General features: G+C 37.9%; 1 protein-coding gene across 4 annotated transcripts in view; it reads right to left on the bottom strand.

Annotated features, from left to right (window-relative positions):
• SSBP2 (single stranded DNA binding protein 2) overlaps nt 1-14,284 on the bottom strand; it is a 127,431-nt gene that overhangs the window by 16,003 nt on the left and 97,144 nt on the right. For 2 of the 4 annotated variants that reach the window (XM_083884027.1, XM_083884029.1), the window contains 5 exons: nt 8,348-8,407; nt 6,645-6,711; nt 6,385-6,455; nt 4,221-4,312; nt 101-149 (listed from right to left, as the gene is read on the bottom strand). In XM_083884027.1, the coding sequence (XP_083740153.1) occupies nt 101-149; nt 4,221-4,312; nt 6,385-6,455; nt 6,645-6,711; nt 8,348-8,407 (339 nt within the window). The remainder of the gene's footprint in view (nt 1-100; nt 150-4,220; nt 4,313-6,384; nt 6,456-6,644; nt 6,712-8,347; nt 8,408-14,284) is intronic. The other 2 variants (XM_083884028.1, XM_083884030.1) reach the window with 1 other exon arrangement.

The following is a 14,284-nucleotide window of genomic DNA, read 5'->3' as shown; positions in this document are numbered from 1 at the left end:
ATCCCAGGACAACCTTTATGTTATGGCAGTGACAGGCCTGGCATGAAGATACTCCCCTAAATACAAAAAGATGTCAAATGTATTTGTAATATTTACTTACAGAATTGGCATTGGTTGGGTTTGGCCAAGGTCTACCACCCCCAGGACCCCTGAAACAGAAGAGGAATGATGAGACGCAGAACCATCCCCATCCTCTGAACACCTCTGAGCAAAAAAAATCTGAATAACCTGTTCCAGCAGATGGAAATGGCTTTTTTCAATCTAAACTGTGTTTACAAACCATAATGACATCAAGTTAAAATGCAAGAGCAGAATTTTTGTTGTTGCACTACTATTCAGTCACTTGATGAGTTGATTAATTTATTTATTACTCAGAAAATAAATTTAAGTAATAAAATAAATAAATGTTCAGTCATAAAACCAGTAATCTTGCTCACATAATTAAGCACATGCCTTAAGTACTGAAGGATGCATTCATTTACTGTGGATCTAGAACACTGCAGTAGAGTCAGGTTTCATTAGTAAAACTGGTGCAATTAGCTAATAAATGTTATGGGAACACCTAATTTGTAGAAGAATAAGCCATACAAAATATATTGCAATGATCCCTATAAGGTGACGAGGATGATGACCACGATGATAACAACAACCATGATAATAAATTTCATGTATTAAGCCCAGAAAATCCTCAGAGGGTTTTTCTCACAGCTTTTGCTGTTATTTTAGGTTTCTCACTCTCAGCTAAACCCAGAAAAATAGTTTGGGGTTGAGGCTTCATCTGTTAACAATCCAGAGGGAACTCAGACACACCAGAGGTAAAACCTCCATGTTTACAATGTCTCAAACCTATAATTATTTCTGGGAGCATCAAGAACTCCAGCTTGTTTATAAACAAGACCGAATCAGTTTTTGAAGGCTCTGACAATAGAGAGGCAGAGCAGATGACAAAACTTTCACATTTCCAATGGAATTTTGGCCTCATTAGCTGTAGAAAAGCAACATTAACCACTGCAGCTCACCAGGCATGGGAGAGAGACCTAAACAGAGAAAGAATCGCCCTTTATTAATGAGTTCTGAAAGTTTTCTACGTCTTGCAGAAATAAAAACTATTAAGTGCATACATTGCCTGAGGGATTTAATATTGAATCTTACTTTTTTATTACATTGTTGATGAAACTACAAAGGAAATCTCTCTCAAAAAAATCAACAGAAAATTTATTTATTTCCACTGCCTTTATTGTTGGAATGCCGGAAATTAAGAACATTGGTATGGTTTTTTCTGCTTCATTCAATGAAAGACTGAGCAAGGAAATATTCCTCAGGTCAAATATTTGCAATTTCTCCTCTGCTGATGATCATATGGTAAAATATTAACTGGTTTGGGGTTTCCCCCCCACCCCGCCTTGTTATTTTTCTTATTTTTCACTGGTTTATTGGATAATCTTTTTTAAAAAAATCAGGAGTATTTGTAACAACACTTAAAAGTCTGTTTTCACCCCAAACCCTTGCAGCTCATTTCTGTGACATATACTGGCTCAGAGACACAACTGGGTTAAGCCACAGGAATATGGAAACTCAGAAATTTACACTGAGACATGAGAACTCACCTTTCATCTAAAAAGCTGTTGAAATTTTCAGATTTATTGGACAGCTTTCAGTATAAACTTAGAAATCACTGCAGCAGATTCTGCTGGAAAGCCACATAGATTTTGTGGAGCCAAATGCTTATAAAACACACATAAAAATCCCCAAAGTTCATTTATTTTCCAATTCCATGCAAGCAGGTCTTTTGTCTTTTACTAAATGTTTATTTTGGAAGCACCAACAAGGTCATCAAAAATAGCCATCCAAGTACCTATTCCAAACAGATACTTCATGAAGTATCTGTTGCTTTGACCATTTTTTTTTTTAGCTGCAACTTTTCAGAGTTTGTCCTGTAAGTGTCAATTCTGGCTTGAAAAAAATAAAAGTATGAAATTTTAGTTTTCCAAGAGGGAAATATATTCCATCAGAAAATGAAACATCTAGACTCAAGTTTGTGAATTGAAGTTAAAAGACAAAATCACAACTTTTTCTTTTTTTTATATAAATCTAAGGCATGACTGAGATATTCTTAGTGCTTGAGACAGCACTGCAGGTCACACGGGGTGTTAAAAATCACCAGTGAAATGTAACACTGCTTCCTGAAATCTGCCTTTTTGTTCCAAAAAACCTGGCAGAGAACATGAAATCTTCCTAAAAATGGCTATGTCAAGTTCCAACTGAAAAACTTACAGCTAAAATGAAGTTATTCTTTTGAAGAACATGGGTTGGGCATCCGTGTCCAACAGAAATCTGATGGTGTTATTGATGACAAAGCAAGGAATTACCCAGCAGTGCTGTATTTGTGGATTGCATGCACTGAAATGCTGCCTTATGAGCCCCTAGGCTGCCATTTCTGACCACAAAGAACACTTTCTCACCCAGAAAAATTTTAACATTTTATTTGGCAGATAGTCTGCTCCTAACCAAAGCAGCTTCCCTTCGCACCTTCCAAGGAGGAAAAGCTGGATTTTAAATGGCAGCTGTTTCTGTGGAGCACTCATTTTTGTACTTGACACTGCCAAAAATCCAAGAAAAAGAAGAACAGAACACTGGAAATTTGTCATGTAAAGAAAACACTCAGGTATGAAGGGACATCCTTATGTACAGCTGAAATGTGATTTCCTCAGCTGACCCACAGTGCTGCTTCCTGCACTGGGATAAAGGGTGAGGGGAACACAGGGAGCACATTTGGATCCATCTTCTCCCATTGCTCCTAGGCCAGCTCTGATCCTGAGCCCTCACTGCTATTTCAGAGACAGCAGTAAATTTACAGTAGCAAAATATCCTCATGTCCTGAATATACAATTCAAAGAATCCCAACTCAGACCAACCCTTTGATAAAACGTGTTTATAAAAAGCAGCAATATTAGTATTTTCATCCATCTTCTCTCTTTCTGGTAGCACAGGAAAACTTTTTGTCATCCAGGAAACTATTTTCTTATTTTTCCTGTGCAAACTCTCATTGATGTGAATAAATACTTTCAAAATATCTATCCCTCAATTTTACTTCTGGAAAATTAATTTTCTTTTTTTTATAATTTAGTCTTCTGCTGAGGAAAACCTCTGCAGTGCTTATACTTGACTCACACTGAATTTCAAATGTCTCAGTGTTTTTTCCACATCAATTTAATTGAAAAATATAAATGCCTACCATCAGGAAGACTCCTAGAATTGTCTTAAATCCCCACATGTGATGTCTATGATAGAACAACACACAACTTCAGATTTCAATTTATTTGCTTCAAGAATTCCATGTGTGTCTGGAAATCCAAACCAATGAGAGGTATGTTGGATTTTTAAAATTACATTATCTATTTCTGTACCTCTTTGACTTCTTCAGGGTGGTAACATTTTACTTGAAATGAAAATTATCATTTCTTATTTATGTTTTCTACAAAAACTGGAGTAAAAATGGGTATCTATGATATAATGAGAAAAGCATATAAAGAAGTCTTTATTGCTTTCTTAATCTTACAACTGAGGTATTTCTACACACTTAAAAGAGGGGTTTGTCTTCAAGGATACAAAGTGCAACACCCTGCCAGAGCTAAATCTATGATTGGACATATAAATCTGAACTGAGATTATATCCATTTTTACCAGATGATTTCCCAGACCCAGAAATACACAGAAACACTGACAAAAATACTCTCATATCTGTAAAGCTCCTCTATCTGTTTGGACTGGAAATAAATGTAGTTAAGGAAATAAGAACTGCAGTTGAGGAAGACTTTCAAATCAATTGCGTCTTTCTTTTTCTTACAAATAGTTCTAGACAAAGGCTATTTTGCTACAATTAAGCACTGATTTATTTTGCAGAGAAAAAACATTTCTCACAAGATATTTAGTAAGTAGAAATATAAATAGTGTCATTTTTAAAAATGCATACAAGGATATATCAGTGATTATATTAACAAAATATTCCCAGTATTTGAAGGTTGATCTGTGAAAGAAACTGAGCATTTGGACAGACTTGTTAGGACAGCCAAGGCTCCTGTAAGACTGTGGGTTCACTCATTAAAATTGCATTTCTTGGTCATCAAAGCACGTTCTCTTTGCCTTATCTATCCCAACTGCTCCTTCTGCAATGCAATAATGGCATTTTCTAGGTACAGTAGGATTTATGTTGAGCTTACATGTTCATCCCAGGCATCCCCGGGCCACCTAAAGCGTTCAGAGGGGGTCTCATGGCACCTCCATAGTTCTGCAACGACAACCAAGGGTCAGACTACCACAAAACAAAAAAACAAAACCAAAGAGGAGGGGGAAAGAAAGGACAGCAGGTTAATGACATTCCTGTGCAACTGCTGTCAGGACAGGCCATGCCATTCATGCTTTCAGGATTCCCTGACTGTTGACTAAAAAAATGGGAACATTAACCCCAAGGAGAAACAATACAAACAACAGAAATTGGCTAAGAATGGTTACATGGTTTCAGGGGAAATTATATTATTTACGCATATTGAGCTCAAATTAATGGCCAGCAAGGGTCAGGTTTTATAATGAATTCAACTTCTAAACCAAGGCAATTCAGAATCAGAACCCCCTACTAAGATTCTGAGATATCAAATGGTATTATTTCTACCTACATTTCATTATATTTGTATAAAATTAAAGCATATGATATAACTTTTCTAATGTACCATTATATTTCCTTTCCCATTATTCAATTGTAATAAATCACAGACTCTCAGGATGGGACCTTAAAGCCCATCGAGTGTCACCCCTGCCCTGGGCAGAGACACCTTCCACTATCCCAGGTCTGTGATAATCAAAATGAAGAGTATTCAATATGGTAATTAATGTCCTAGCAATACTAACAAATTAAATTCCCAATGCCCATAAAATCTGAGTTTATGCCTTGATACCATGCCCAAAGGTTTGACTGCACTACTTACACAAAAAAATAAATTACATCTATTTTTATTCAGTGGAATAGTAGAACAATCTGTCTCACCTGACAATGTAACTTCAGTAATTGCTAACTGTAATTACTGCTAATCCTAGGCAGATGTACTCCTTTGCCCTAAATAACAGCACTGCCATTAGGGCCACCCATACATGTGTCCTTTCAGAGCAATGATCCTCTCTGCAGAGCCTGGTGGTCCAGGTATTCAGTGATTCAATTATGGAATCATTCGTGAACTTAAATTTTGTGGACTTTTTGGTGTAAATTAGGATGTTGAGCACAAACAAAAAGAAGCTTACAAAACCACTGGATCTTAAATAACAAAAAATGCAAGAAATAGCAAAACCGGAAAAATTTTCCTCATAAAAAGTGGCATGAGATCTGCCTGCTGTATGACGCTGATGCTGCATAAAGGATCAGCTCAATCTCGTATGGCAGCACAGCAGAGCTGCTCTTTCTACCTCCAAAAATAGCAAATACATTTCAGGACCACATTAAAAAAATAGCAAATATATTTAATTATGTTTTGTTGGTCACTCAGCAGATGCTGTGAAGAACTGCACAACTGGTTTCTGGCAGGAAGACCCAAAATTATACAGAAAGTTGCAAACAGACTTGGAAGGGAAAGCTATTCAATCATTTAGAATTTAGTTGTTATTCAAACAAGAAGCCACCAGAGAGATTATCTGAAACAGGGAAGCAAAAATGCACAGTGTGGGTACAACAAGCACACTGTGAAACAAAACACTGGCAGCACCAGGGAGGACCACCACCACCCATGTGCTGCTCACTGGCAGTGCTGACAAAACGCAGAGGAGCCTCCTGGATTTGTGTTCCAGGGGTTCACCAGGACTGTTTGTCCCCTGATTTGGAGCTCCGCTGGGACAGAGCCACAGAGATGCTCGAGGTGGACATAGGGACAAATGGCAACATGGACTTCTCCCTTCATACCAAAATCTCTGCTGCATATGCCAAAATTTAGATCAACAGTGGATGAAAGAGAAACTTTACAGAATTTGGAGAGGTGTTTTTGGCAAAGTTAGAGGGTATTAATCTTTTCCTCTTAAACAGCATAATCAGCGAGGAGGAGGAGGAAACACCTACTCCACTCCTGGTCTCCCTTGCCAGTGTAAGTCTTTGATTACAACATACAGTTTTCTAAAGAAAGCAAGTGAAGGGATTCCTCTTTTCATTCCAAATATTAATGAAAATAACAGATTTTTAATTTCAATTTTGTACAGCTGCAACTCAGAATGGATTTTTTTTGTTAAACAGGAGGTTTGTTTCAAAGGGGGATTATGAAACAAGTCCTGGGTGTGTCTTCAAGATACACAAAGACAGAATATAGACTATAGGCCTGTCACTAAGGATAATCCATCTGTAGAAAATACCTGTGGTCCTAATGGCACCATTCCCCTTGGAGGAGTCATCCTCTGCATTGGCCCACCCATGTTTGGATGACCTGCAAATAAAATATAAAATACATTATATTTATATATGCAATACACAAATGATTTAACTACGCAAGACATAAGCACCTTCTACAGCTATTTTAAATGAACCATCTCTTTCTAATTAACAGAAAAGCCTAAGGATTTGCAGACAGGTGCCAGTTTATGAGGACAGCACTGTGGAGAGGTCTCACACTCACCCTGCTGCCGTGTGGGGTCCATCCCGCTGGGCAGGAGGGGCTGACTCCCCGGGACACCTCCAAGGGCCTGAGACAGGGAAAACACAGCATAAAACCACTCAATGCCTTGAAATTCATGTTAAAGACACAACACGCACTTTTCATTCCTAATTCCTGGATGTTTCCTCTGAGTCAAGAGCTAATGTGCTTTTAAATCTCCACATTAATCTGCCCTCTGGGATTACTGAGTTGGGTTTAAAGCTCATTTTTACAGGATTTTACCTGTAGCTAGGTCAAGTAGAAAAACACTTTTATGAATGGATCTTTGTAGCTGATCCATGAGGTGCTATTTAGCATTTCAAAGCACCATCACATTTCAGTAAAAATGTATCCTGAGCAAGCAGAATCTCAGAATGATTTGGGTCGGAAGGGACCTTAAAGCCCATCTCCTTCCAACCCCTCTGCCTTGGGCAGGGACTCCTTCCACAGTTCCAGGACCAAACTACCACCTAATCAAAATTTGGGCCTTAAAGCTGCACCTCAACAGTTTATTGCTTCCACAGCCTGCCCATCCATGCTGTACCTTGAGTAATGTCAGTACTGCCAAAGCAGCAATTTGTGAACTTGGCATAATGTGAATGTAGCAGGAACTGCAGTTCACTGGGATTGTGTGATTATCTTCCACTCTGGACTGAAAATACCATAGTGTGCAGACCAAAACACTCCTGAAACCACACCTGCAGGTTGGCAGTGCTTCCAGCCACTACATCCCACCTGCCAGGATTCACTGAGCTCAGGCTCAGAGGGTGTGAAATACAAACACTTGGCTCAGGGGCTCAGACAGCTCTGGCTAAGAGAGTATTGGGAAGTACAGAACTCAGGAATGCACTGGGTGACAGCAGTAAAATGTTATCAAATATTAGGTGCAGTACTAATGGCACTGCACAGATAATCACTTCATTAAGGTTAATTAAGTCCCCCACTGCCCTGGTGAGAAAGTAGCCCTGGTACAGGTAACTTAACCTGATCCCAAACATCATCAGGTAAAACAAAACCTGGAGAAGCCTTGCCACCTGACACATCTAAATGAAATTTAGATTTCATTCATTCTGGTGATGGTATGTCAGAAGTAAGGGCAAATTTGTTGAAACTGAAATTAGGCTAGGGTATAGTGTGACAATAGAAAGGCAGTCCTGGAAGCTAAAGCTGAACCAAACTACCTATTCCATTTATCATTTCTACCTTTCCCAATATTGTAAATGACCTAGTTTTCATCTCAGAGCTCCACTGATGTTTTTCTGTCTGCTTGTCTTTAACTTTTCATCTGCTGACAACTCTTTCTCCTCCCCTCTCTGCACTATGGAGAACTTAAAAACACGAATGTTCTCTACTTCCAGAACCTTCTTCTCACAGGCCAAAAAAGTTCCCTGCTGATGAACAGCAGCTCATTACTCATCCTTGTCTTGCTGGCATTGCGCATCCTTTGATGGAGATGAGACAAAATTGGGAATTCAGTGCTTTTAGAAAGTCCTCAGAGTGTCTGTAGGAGCCACAGAGCACTTCATGAGACCTGTTTCTCACCAATAATCCCCACATTTATTGTGAAATGTAGTTTGTATGTCCAACAGAGATGGGCAGGGACTGATGCATTTGATAGAGAACTGAGTAACACAGGGACAGAACCCTCACCCTGGGCCAGCAGAGCATCAGGGACCAAGCCTTACCTGGTTGGGTATTCTGAGAGGTGGCCTTGGACCTCCAGGGTACCGGGGGGACATGAAAGGCTGCAGGGAGAAAAAGAAACACTGCTGAATAATCCCACTCATCCTGTAAATGCCACCTTGTGTCACTGCCACACTCAGCCATCCAGCCTGAACACTCCCACAAAGAACTTTGGACATTGTTCCACAATGTTTAGCAGTATTACATAAATTTAGAGATTTGCAGCCAATCCATCTATCAGGATAAATTATTTAACAATTTGTTTCAGCACTTGTAAGTGCAGAATATAAAAAACTTGGCATTAATAGTGGAGAATAAATCATAATCAGACATCTGTACTTTCCACTGGAGAAGGGAAAAAGATGGGAACCTTGGAATAGGAAACAAAAGTGTTCCTGGGAGAGTTCAGAGGCAAGGAAGATCAAAATAATTCACAAATACTTTTCCTTCACTTTTTCATAATACACTAAAAAGCAACACAAAATTTAACCTGTGGGGGCACAGATTCCCAATTCATGATGCAAATATTTAAAATTTTGCTGGTTTCAGTCACCATGTCAATTCAGTGCTGCACTCCTGCCATCCCTTCCTGCTGAGGCTTGGATCTCCCCTTTCATACCTCAATTTATACCCAAATCTGGCACCCCAGCCACACCTTGAGAGGTTCTGGTGGCTCTTGGCTACCCCTAAAATACCTCAAAGCCCACAAACAAGGCTGGGCCCCCAGATAACAGAGTGATACTGGTACTGGCAGCAAAAACATTTAACTTCTCTGCTCATTCCACTCCAAAGTGTGGCAATAGCCTAGAAATCTAAAAAGATGAGAGGCAGATCTACAGGAAAAAGGCACAAATATCTGACTAAACAGAAGATGAAGAGGATGGCTTTGGCAAGCAAGAGTACCTAGAGCTCCAGAAGAAAATGAAGAGATAAAAGTATGCTGTGACTGAGCACAGGGACAAAAAGACTGATTTAGACTAGCAATACCTAGCAGAGAAACTGCAATTATTTTACCAATAATTACTACTGGAATTTTTCGTATGATCTTACATCAATAAATTAATGAAACCTTTCACATCCTGGAATCAGATGAAAGCTGAAGTAATGTAACCTACATAAACACGCACTCAAAGTAGTGCTAGAAAGCAATTTAAAGTACAGAGGGTTTACAAACTGGAGAAGAAAGTTCAATAACAATTGTGAATAGATTAATAAAAAGATACTTGAAATTATGTGCTGTGGAAGAGGGAGGCTCCTTTGTGCTCTCTGATGGTGAGAAACTCTGATAAGAGAAAGGGCTGTGCATCTGGCAAAGCCCTTGTGAAACAGTAGAAGTGTCAGGAAATTAGAATTTCAACCATTTCCACAAAGGTCAACTGAGTGCAGCCACTCCAGTGAGGACCCTGGGTTTGACTTGTCTCCTCCAGCAAATGAAACTCAACTTTGTTTACAGTTGTGCAGCTCAAAAAAAGGGGGAATGTGAAGTGTCTCTCAATTCAGCCATGTCTTAAGAGCAGAACCAGCCTACTAATATTATGTAATAATATTTTTTAAAGTAATAAAAAACCTGCTCCTTCCAAGCTTACAAGGAATACTGTAAATATTCATGTATCTATGTATTCCCCTCACATCCAGGTGGAACTGTAGTCAGTGAGAAGCAGATTTCAAGTAGTTCCTACGGTTTGACTTAGCACAAAAATTTTACCATTACAAACTTAAATATTCTCATTTTTGTGTCAGTGACTGAACTTCTCCCTCTCCACTACCAATAGATTGTTTGACCACAAAAGGGTTCCACCAAGATGTTGCAAGACAACAAAGAAATTCTGTCCAAACATTTTAATGAAAATATATGAAATACTCCCAGCTTTTCATGACAGTGGAAGTAGTTTTAAAGTCCTCATACACATTATTGAGCACCAGATTCTGCAAGACACAAACTCAACAGCAGAAACTTTGTGCCACATGCTTATTCACCACTTCCCTTGTCATTTCTAGAACACCTGACATTTAATCTCTCAATTACTTTCACTTTAATTTTCTACTATTTTTTTTTTTTATTATTATTATTAGGGGATGCTGCAAGGTCCATTAGGGAGGAACCACTGTGGGATTTCATTTCTTACAGCAGGTATCTCTCTCTCCTCAACTTCTTGACAATTTCTTCTTCCCCTTCTCTTGCAGCACAAACACCCCTGAACTTTCTGGGCTCAGAATACTAGTACTAAATTTAAACCAGTGCCCACAGACCTTGAACTGGTCATTCAGATCTTGTTTCTGAAGGTGAAAATAAAATGTTTGCATGCTGAAGACTTGGACGTTTCTGCCTGCTGCTTCAGCCTTGTGTAACTCAAAATTCAGCATTTTAAAGGCACCTTAAATGGATGCTCACACTGAATTGTCAGGAAGACAGACTCCTTATTTGTCTTGGGAAAATACCCAATAATGCAGCAGGCAACTTTAGCTGTGGGGTAGGAAGAAGACAGAGGGGCTTAAATCAGCTTCTCCAATGGAGTTCAAGAACTGGCAGACACGATAAGGTGTTGGGAAAAGAAGAAAAAAACACTCCAAAGCAAACAAACAAACAAACCCCAACAATAATAACAACAAACAAATCAAACCCAAACCAAACCAACCAAACCAAATCAAAGGACATGTAAAAGACTCAACTCAATTTAAAAAAAAATACCCACACAAACAAAGCCAAACCTCCTCCAAAATCCCTCAAAACTAAAACCAAAAAACAAGACAAAATCAAACAAGCAACCACAAAAAAAGGGGAAAAATCCCAAACTCTAAACAAATCTCAACCAAACCCAACCAACCAACCAAAAAAGAAAACAAACCAACAAGCAAAAACACCCTAACAAAACATAACAAAACATAACAAACAAAACAAAACAAACCCCACATCACAAAAATCCCCACAAAAATTGACATCTAAAATTGAATAAAACAAAATAACAAAATAACAGGCAAGCAAGCCAGAACTAAGCCACTGCTGAAATGGAGATGCCACCAACATCTGTTGAGAAATATATTGTAATTCCTACCCACAGGTAAGAAATTCACTAATTTGGCCTCACAAAAAGTATTCTGAAGGCTGCCATCTTGCAGCTGAGAGCAAAGGAATAAGAACCTTCTATTCAACTGGGTGAAAAAGAAGCCAGAAAGGAAAAACCTTTTGTGTAGTTACTGCAGAATATTTGCATTTAACAACTTACAGTGAAGGTTAAACAAAAAAAAAAAAAAAAAAAAAAAAAGCCCAAAAACCTAAAAGGAGGAAAGTATTAGAATACTAAAATAATAGAGATTGCACAAAATAATATCAAGATTTGAAATGTTAAATTTAATAAGCCTCCTGCTCTTACAGGAACATTACATGTTGAATTGTTAGAAGTACTTTAAAGAAAGGCAAGTTCAAGAACTTGAACGATGGTGCCAGAAGTTGTAGCACTTTTTAGTTATCTCTCTGCTCAAGAATAATCCAGCTGGGTACAGGGAGAGCAAAGGGTATCTCATAACCTGTGTATTTAATGCAGGTCTGAGAGGTGTATGTGCTGTGCAACAACAAAATCTTGTACAATTCTGTTTTTCCTAGTTCTCAACACAACAGAAAATAAGTTTCTCAGTGGGAAAGTCTCCAAGAGAGCAATTTTGAAGCATAACAGCCTCACTGCCCACATTTTGGTGCCAGAAAACGTGATTTTACAGAAAGGATCCACCAGGAAGCTGATGCCATAAAGGCGCAGAGACTGGGATGTTTCTCTGCCAGTCATGCAGTTCTTACTCTCTTTTTTACTTGTTCAGGAGACTCTAAAATATTATGTGTTTTAGTTTTCACTTCCACCTAATAGTGGTGAAATAACGAAATCAGAGGGTGGTGTTCTACTAAGCATGACATACTTTAATAAATCTATTGTATCTTTAATTTGCTTCCCTTCCAGAAGCTGGAAGTGCAATTTACTTCCTTCCACATAAAGGTTCCTTGCACTGACATTTTTATCCATTTTTTCCTCATACCTTTATATTTATCAATCACATTTTGCCTCACATAAATTTGCGAAATTTACAATAATCCACAGCCCACAGAAGTAATCCTGGATATTTTAATTTCTATTCAGACTTAATTGACCATAAATATATATCACAAATTAAAAAATCACACGATGAGACACAGCTTCACACTTGGTGTGGAGAAGGACTGAAATGGCAATAATTGATTTTTATAACTCAGCCACCTACGGCACAAACATAAACACCACTTATCCTAGCAGCTGAAAATGGAACCACAGACCTTATTTGTACACACTACAAGTGATGTTAAATTAATTGTGCTGCTACTTCAGGTGTAAGTACTAGAGAACAGTTCAAACTGCAAGAGACAAGGTCACATTTCCTCTGGTAATTCTGAAAATGGCCCAATCTTTCCTTCTGTCCATTTAAAAGTTCTAAATGATCACAAATGAAACAAACCGAAAATCTTTGTTCTTCTCTCTGTTTAAAAATCAGTTGCCAAGTTACACATTCTGTGTAAAATACAATTCATCTTCACCTTTTTTGTTTTCACACTCTACTCTGGGCTAGAAGGTTTGGTATCACTTACTGTTATGATTATTAGTATTAGTATTAGTATCCAAGTGATAAAAAATAAGACTGCTGGCCATTTTAATTTCATTTTACTATAAGAGTAAATAATATTTTAATATATCTCTTTTAGGCTCCTGTGTTTAAGGAAATGCTCTGGAGGTGTTTTACACCTACATTTTCCATTCCCAAACCAAAGCAGGTTTGCCCTCCTATGAAGACCACGGGGAACCATTAAATACGTGTGAATTGAATTTATCCAAGTTACCCTGAAATTCATTATTCATTGCTTTTCATTTTTTAATTTCCTTTGTGATTTTTTTTTCTGGCATCTCCCTCAGCAGTAACAAATCACCCAAGTTTCAGGACACTCTTTATTAACACATTTTAGTTTTAACCAGGACTAAACCCAAAATGATTTTTTGTTAAAGTATTTCAGAGATGAAATTTGTTGTTCACTGCACGTCTTGCAGTCCACCAGTGCAAACCAAACCAGCTGATTTTATCTATGTTATTTTACATAAAAACGTGTTATTCTCAGCACTGAGAGAGGATTTCTCTCTACATTGGCCTTTCCTGATGACCAAACCCATTTCCATGAGCAAGTTCTCTGTGCTTCAGAAAAAGATCTCTAAAAAATAATTCCTGTTTTTATGGTTTTCTAAGAGCAGACTGACAACTTATAAATAGCAACAGTAAGAGGTCTGATTTAATTCAGAATACAGAGCAAAATTTTTTTTTCCTAAATTGAAGAGCTCCTTCCACATCCAGAATTCCAAGTTACAGCAATAGCAGCTTTTTAAATAAGTTAAATGTTTTATCCCTGTCCCAAGGAACACCATATGGAAGGACACCTCAACACAGACCTTTTTTGGTGTAGAAAAATCAAGAAACATTTCTGTGCTTAAAAGAAAGAAAGAAACAAACCGAAGCAACCAGGAAAGCCCCAAACAAAATCTTTGGTCCCCAGCTAAATATTTGTCTGGATGCTGAAAGCCAGGTCTGCTTTTAGATGATCTGTAGGAATTGCACTGTTATTATATCTGTGTAAATTAGTGGGGAACATCATTATCTGACGCTCAAGGTTTCATAATTAGGAGAGAAAGTTGCTAAGTTCTGCACCCGATGCTTAAAGGAATTTTTGAAAGATAATCAAATTTTGTAAAAAGTTTTAATTATATGAATTTTAAATCAGGGAAGTAGCTTTTATATTAATTTTATTAAATGCAAATAGATGAGAAAACTGAGTATTTCCAACATGACAAGCCAAAACATCCAAGATACATCACCTTAAAACCCCTCAAAAATAAAAATTGCTGCATATTTAGAATTTAGACATCATCTAGACATAT

This window comes from Zosterops lateralis, assembly GCF_965231275.1.
Source record: "Zosterops lateralis genome assembly, chromosome: Z".
In the NCBI taxonomy this organism is placed as follows: domain Eukaryota; kingdom Metazoa; phylum Chordata; class Aves; order Passeriformes; family Zosteropidae; genus Zosterops; species Zosterops lateralis.
Note: the sequence above shows the minus strand (reverse complement) of the source record. Positions and strands in the feature narration are given on the sequence as shown.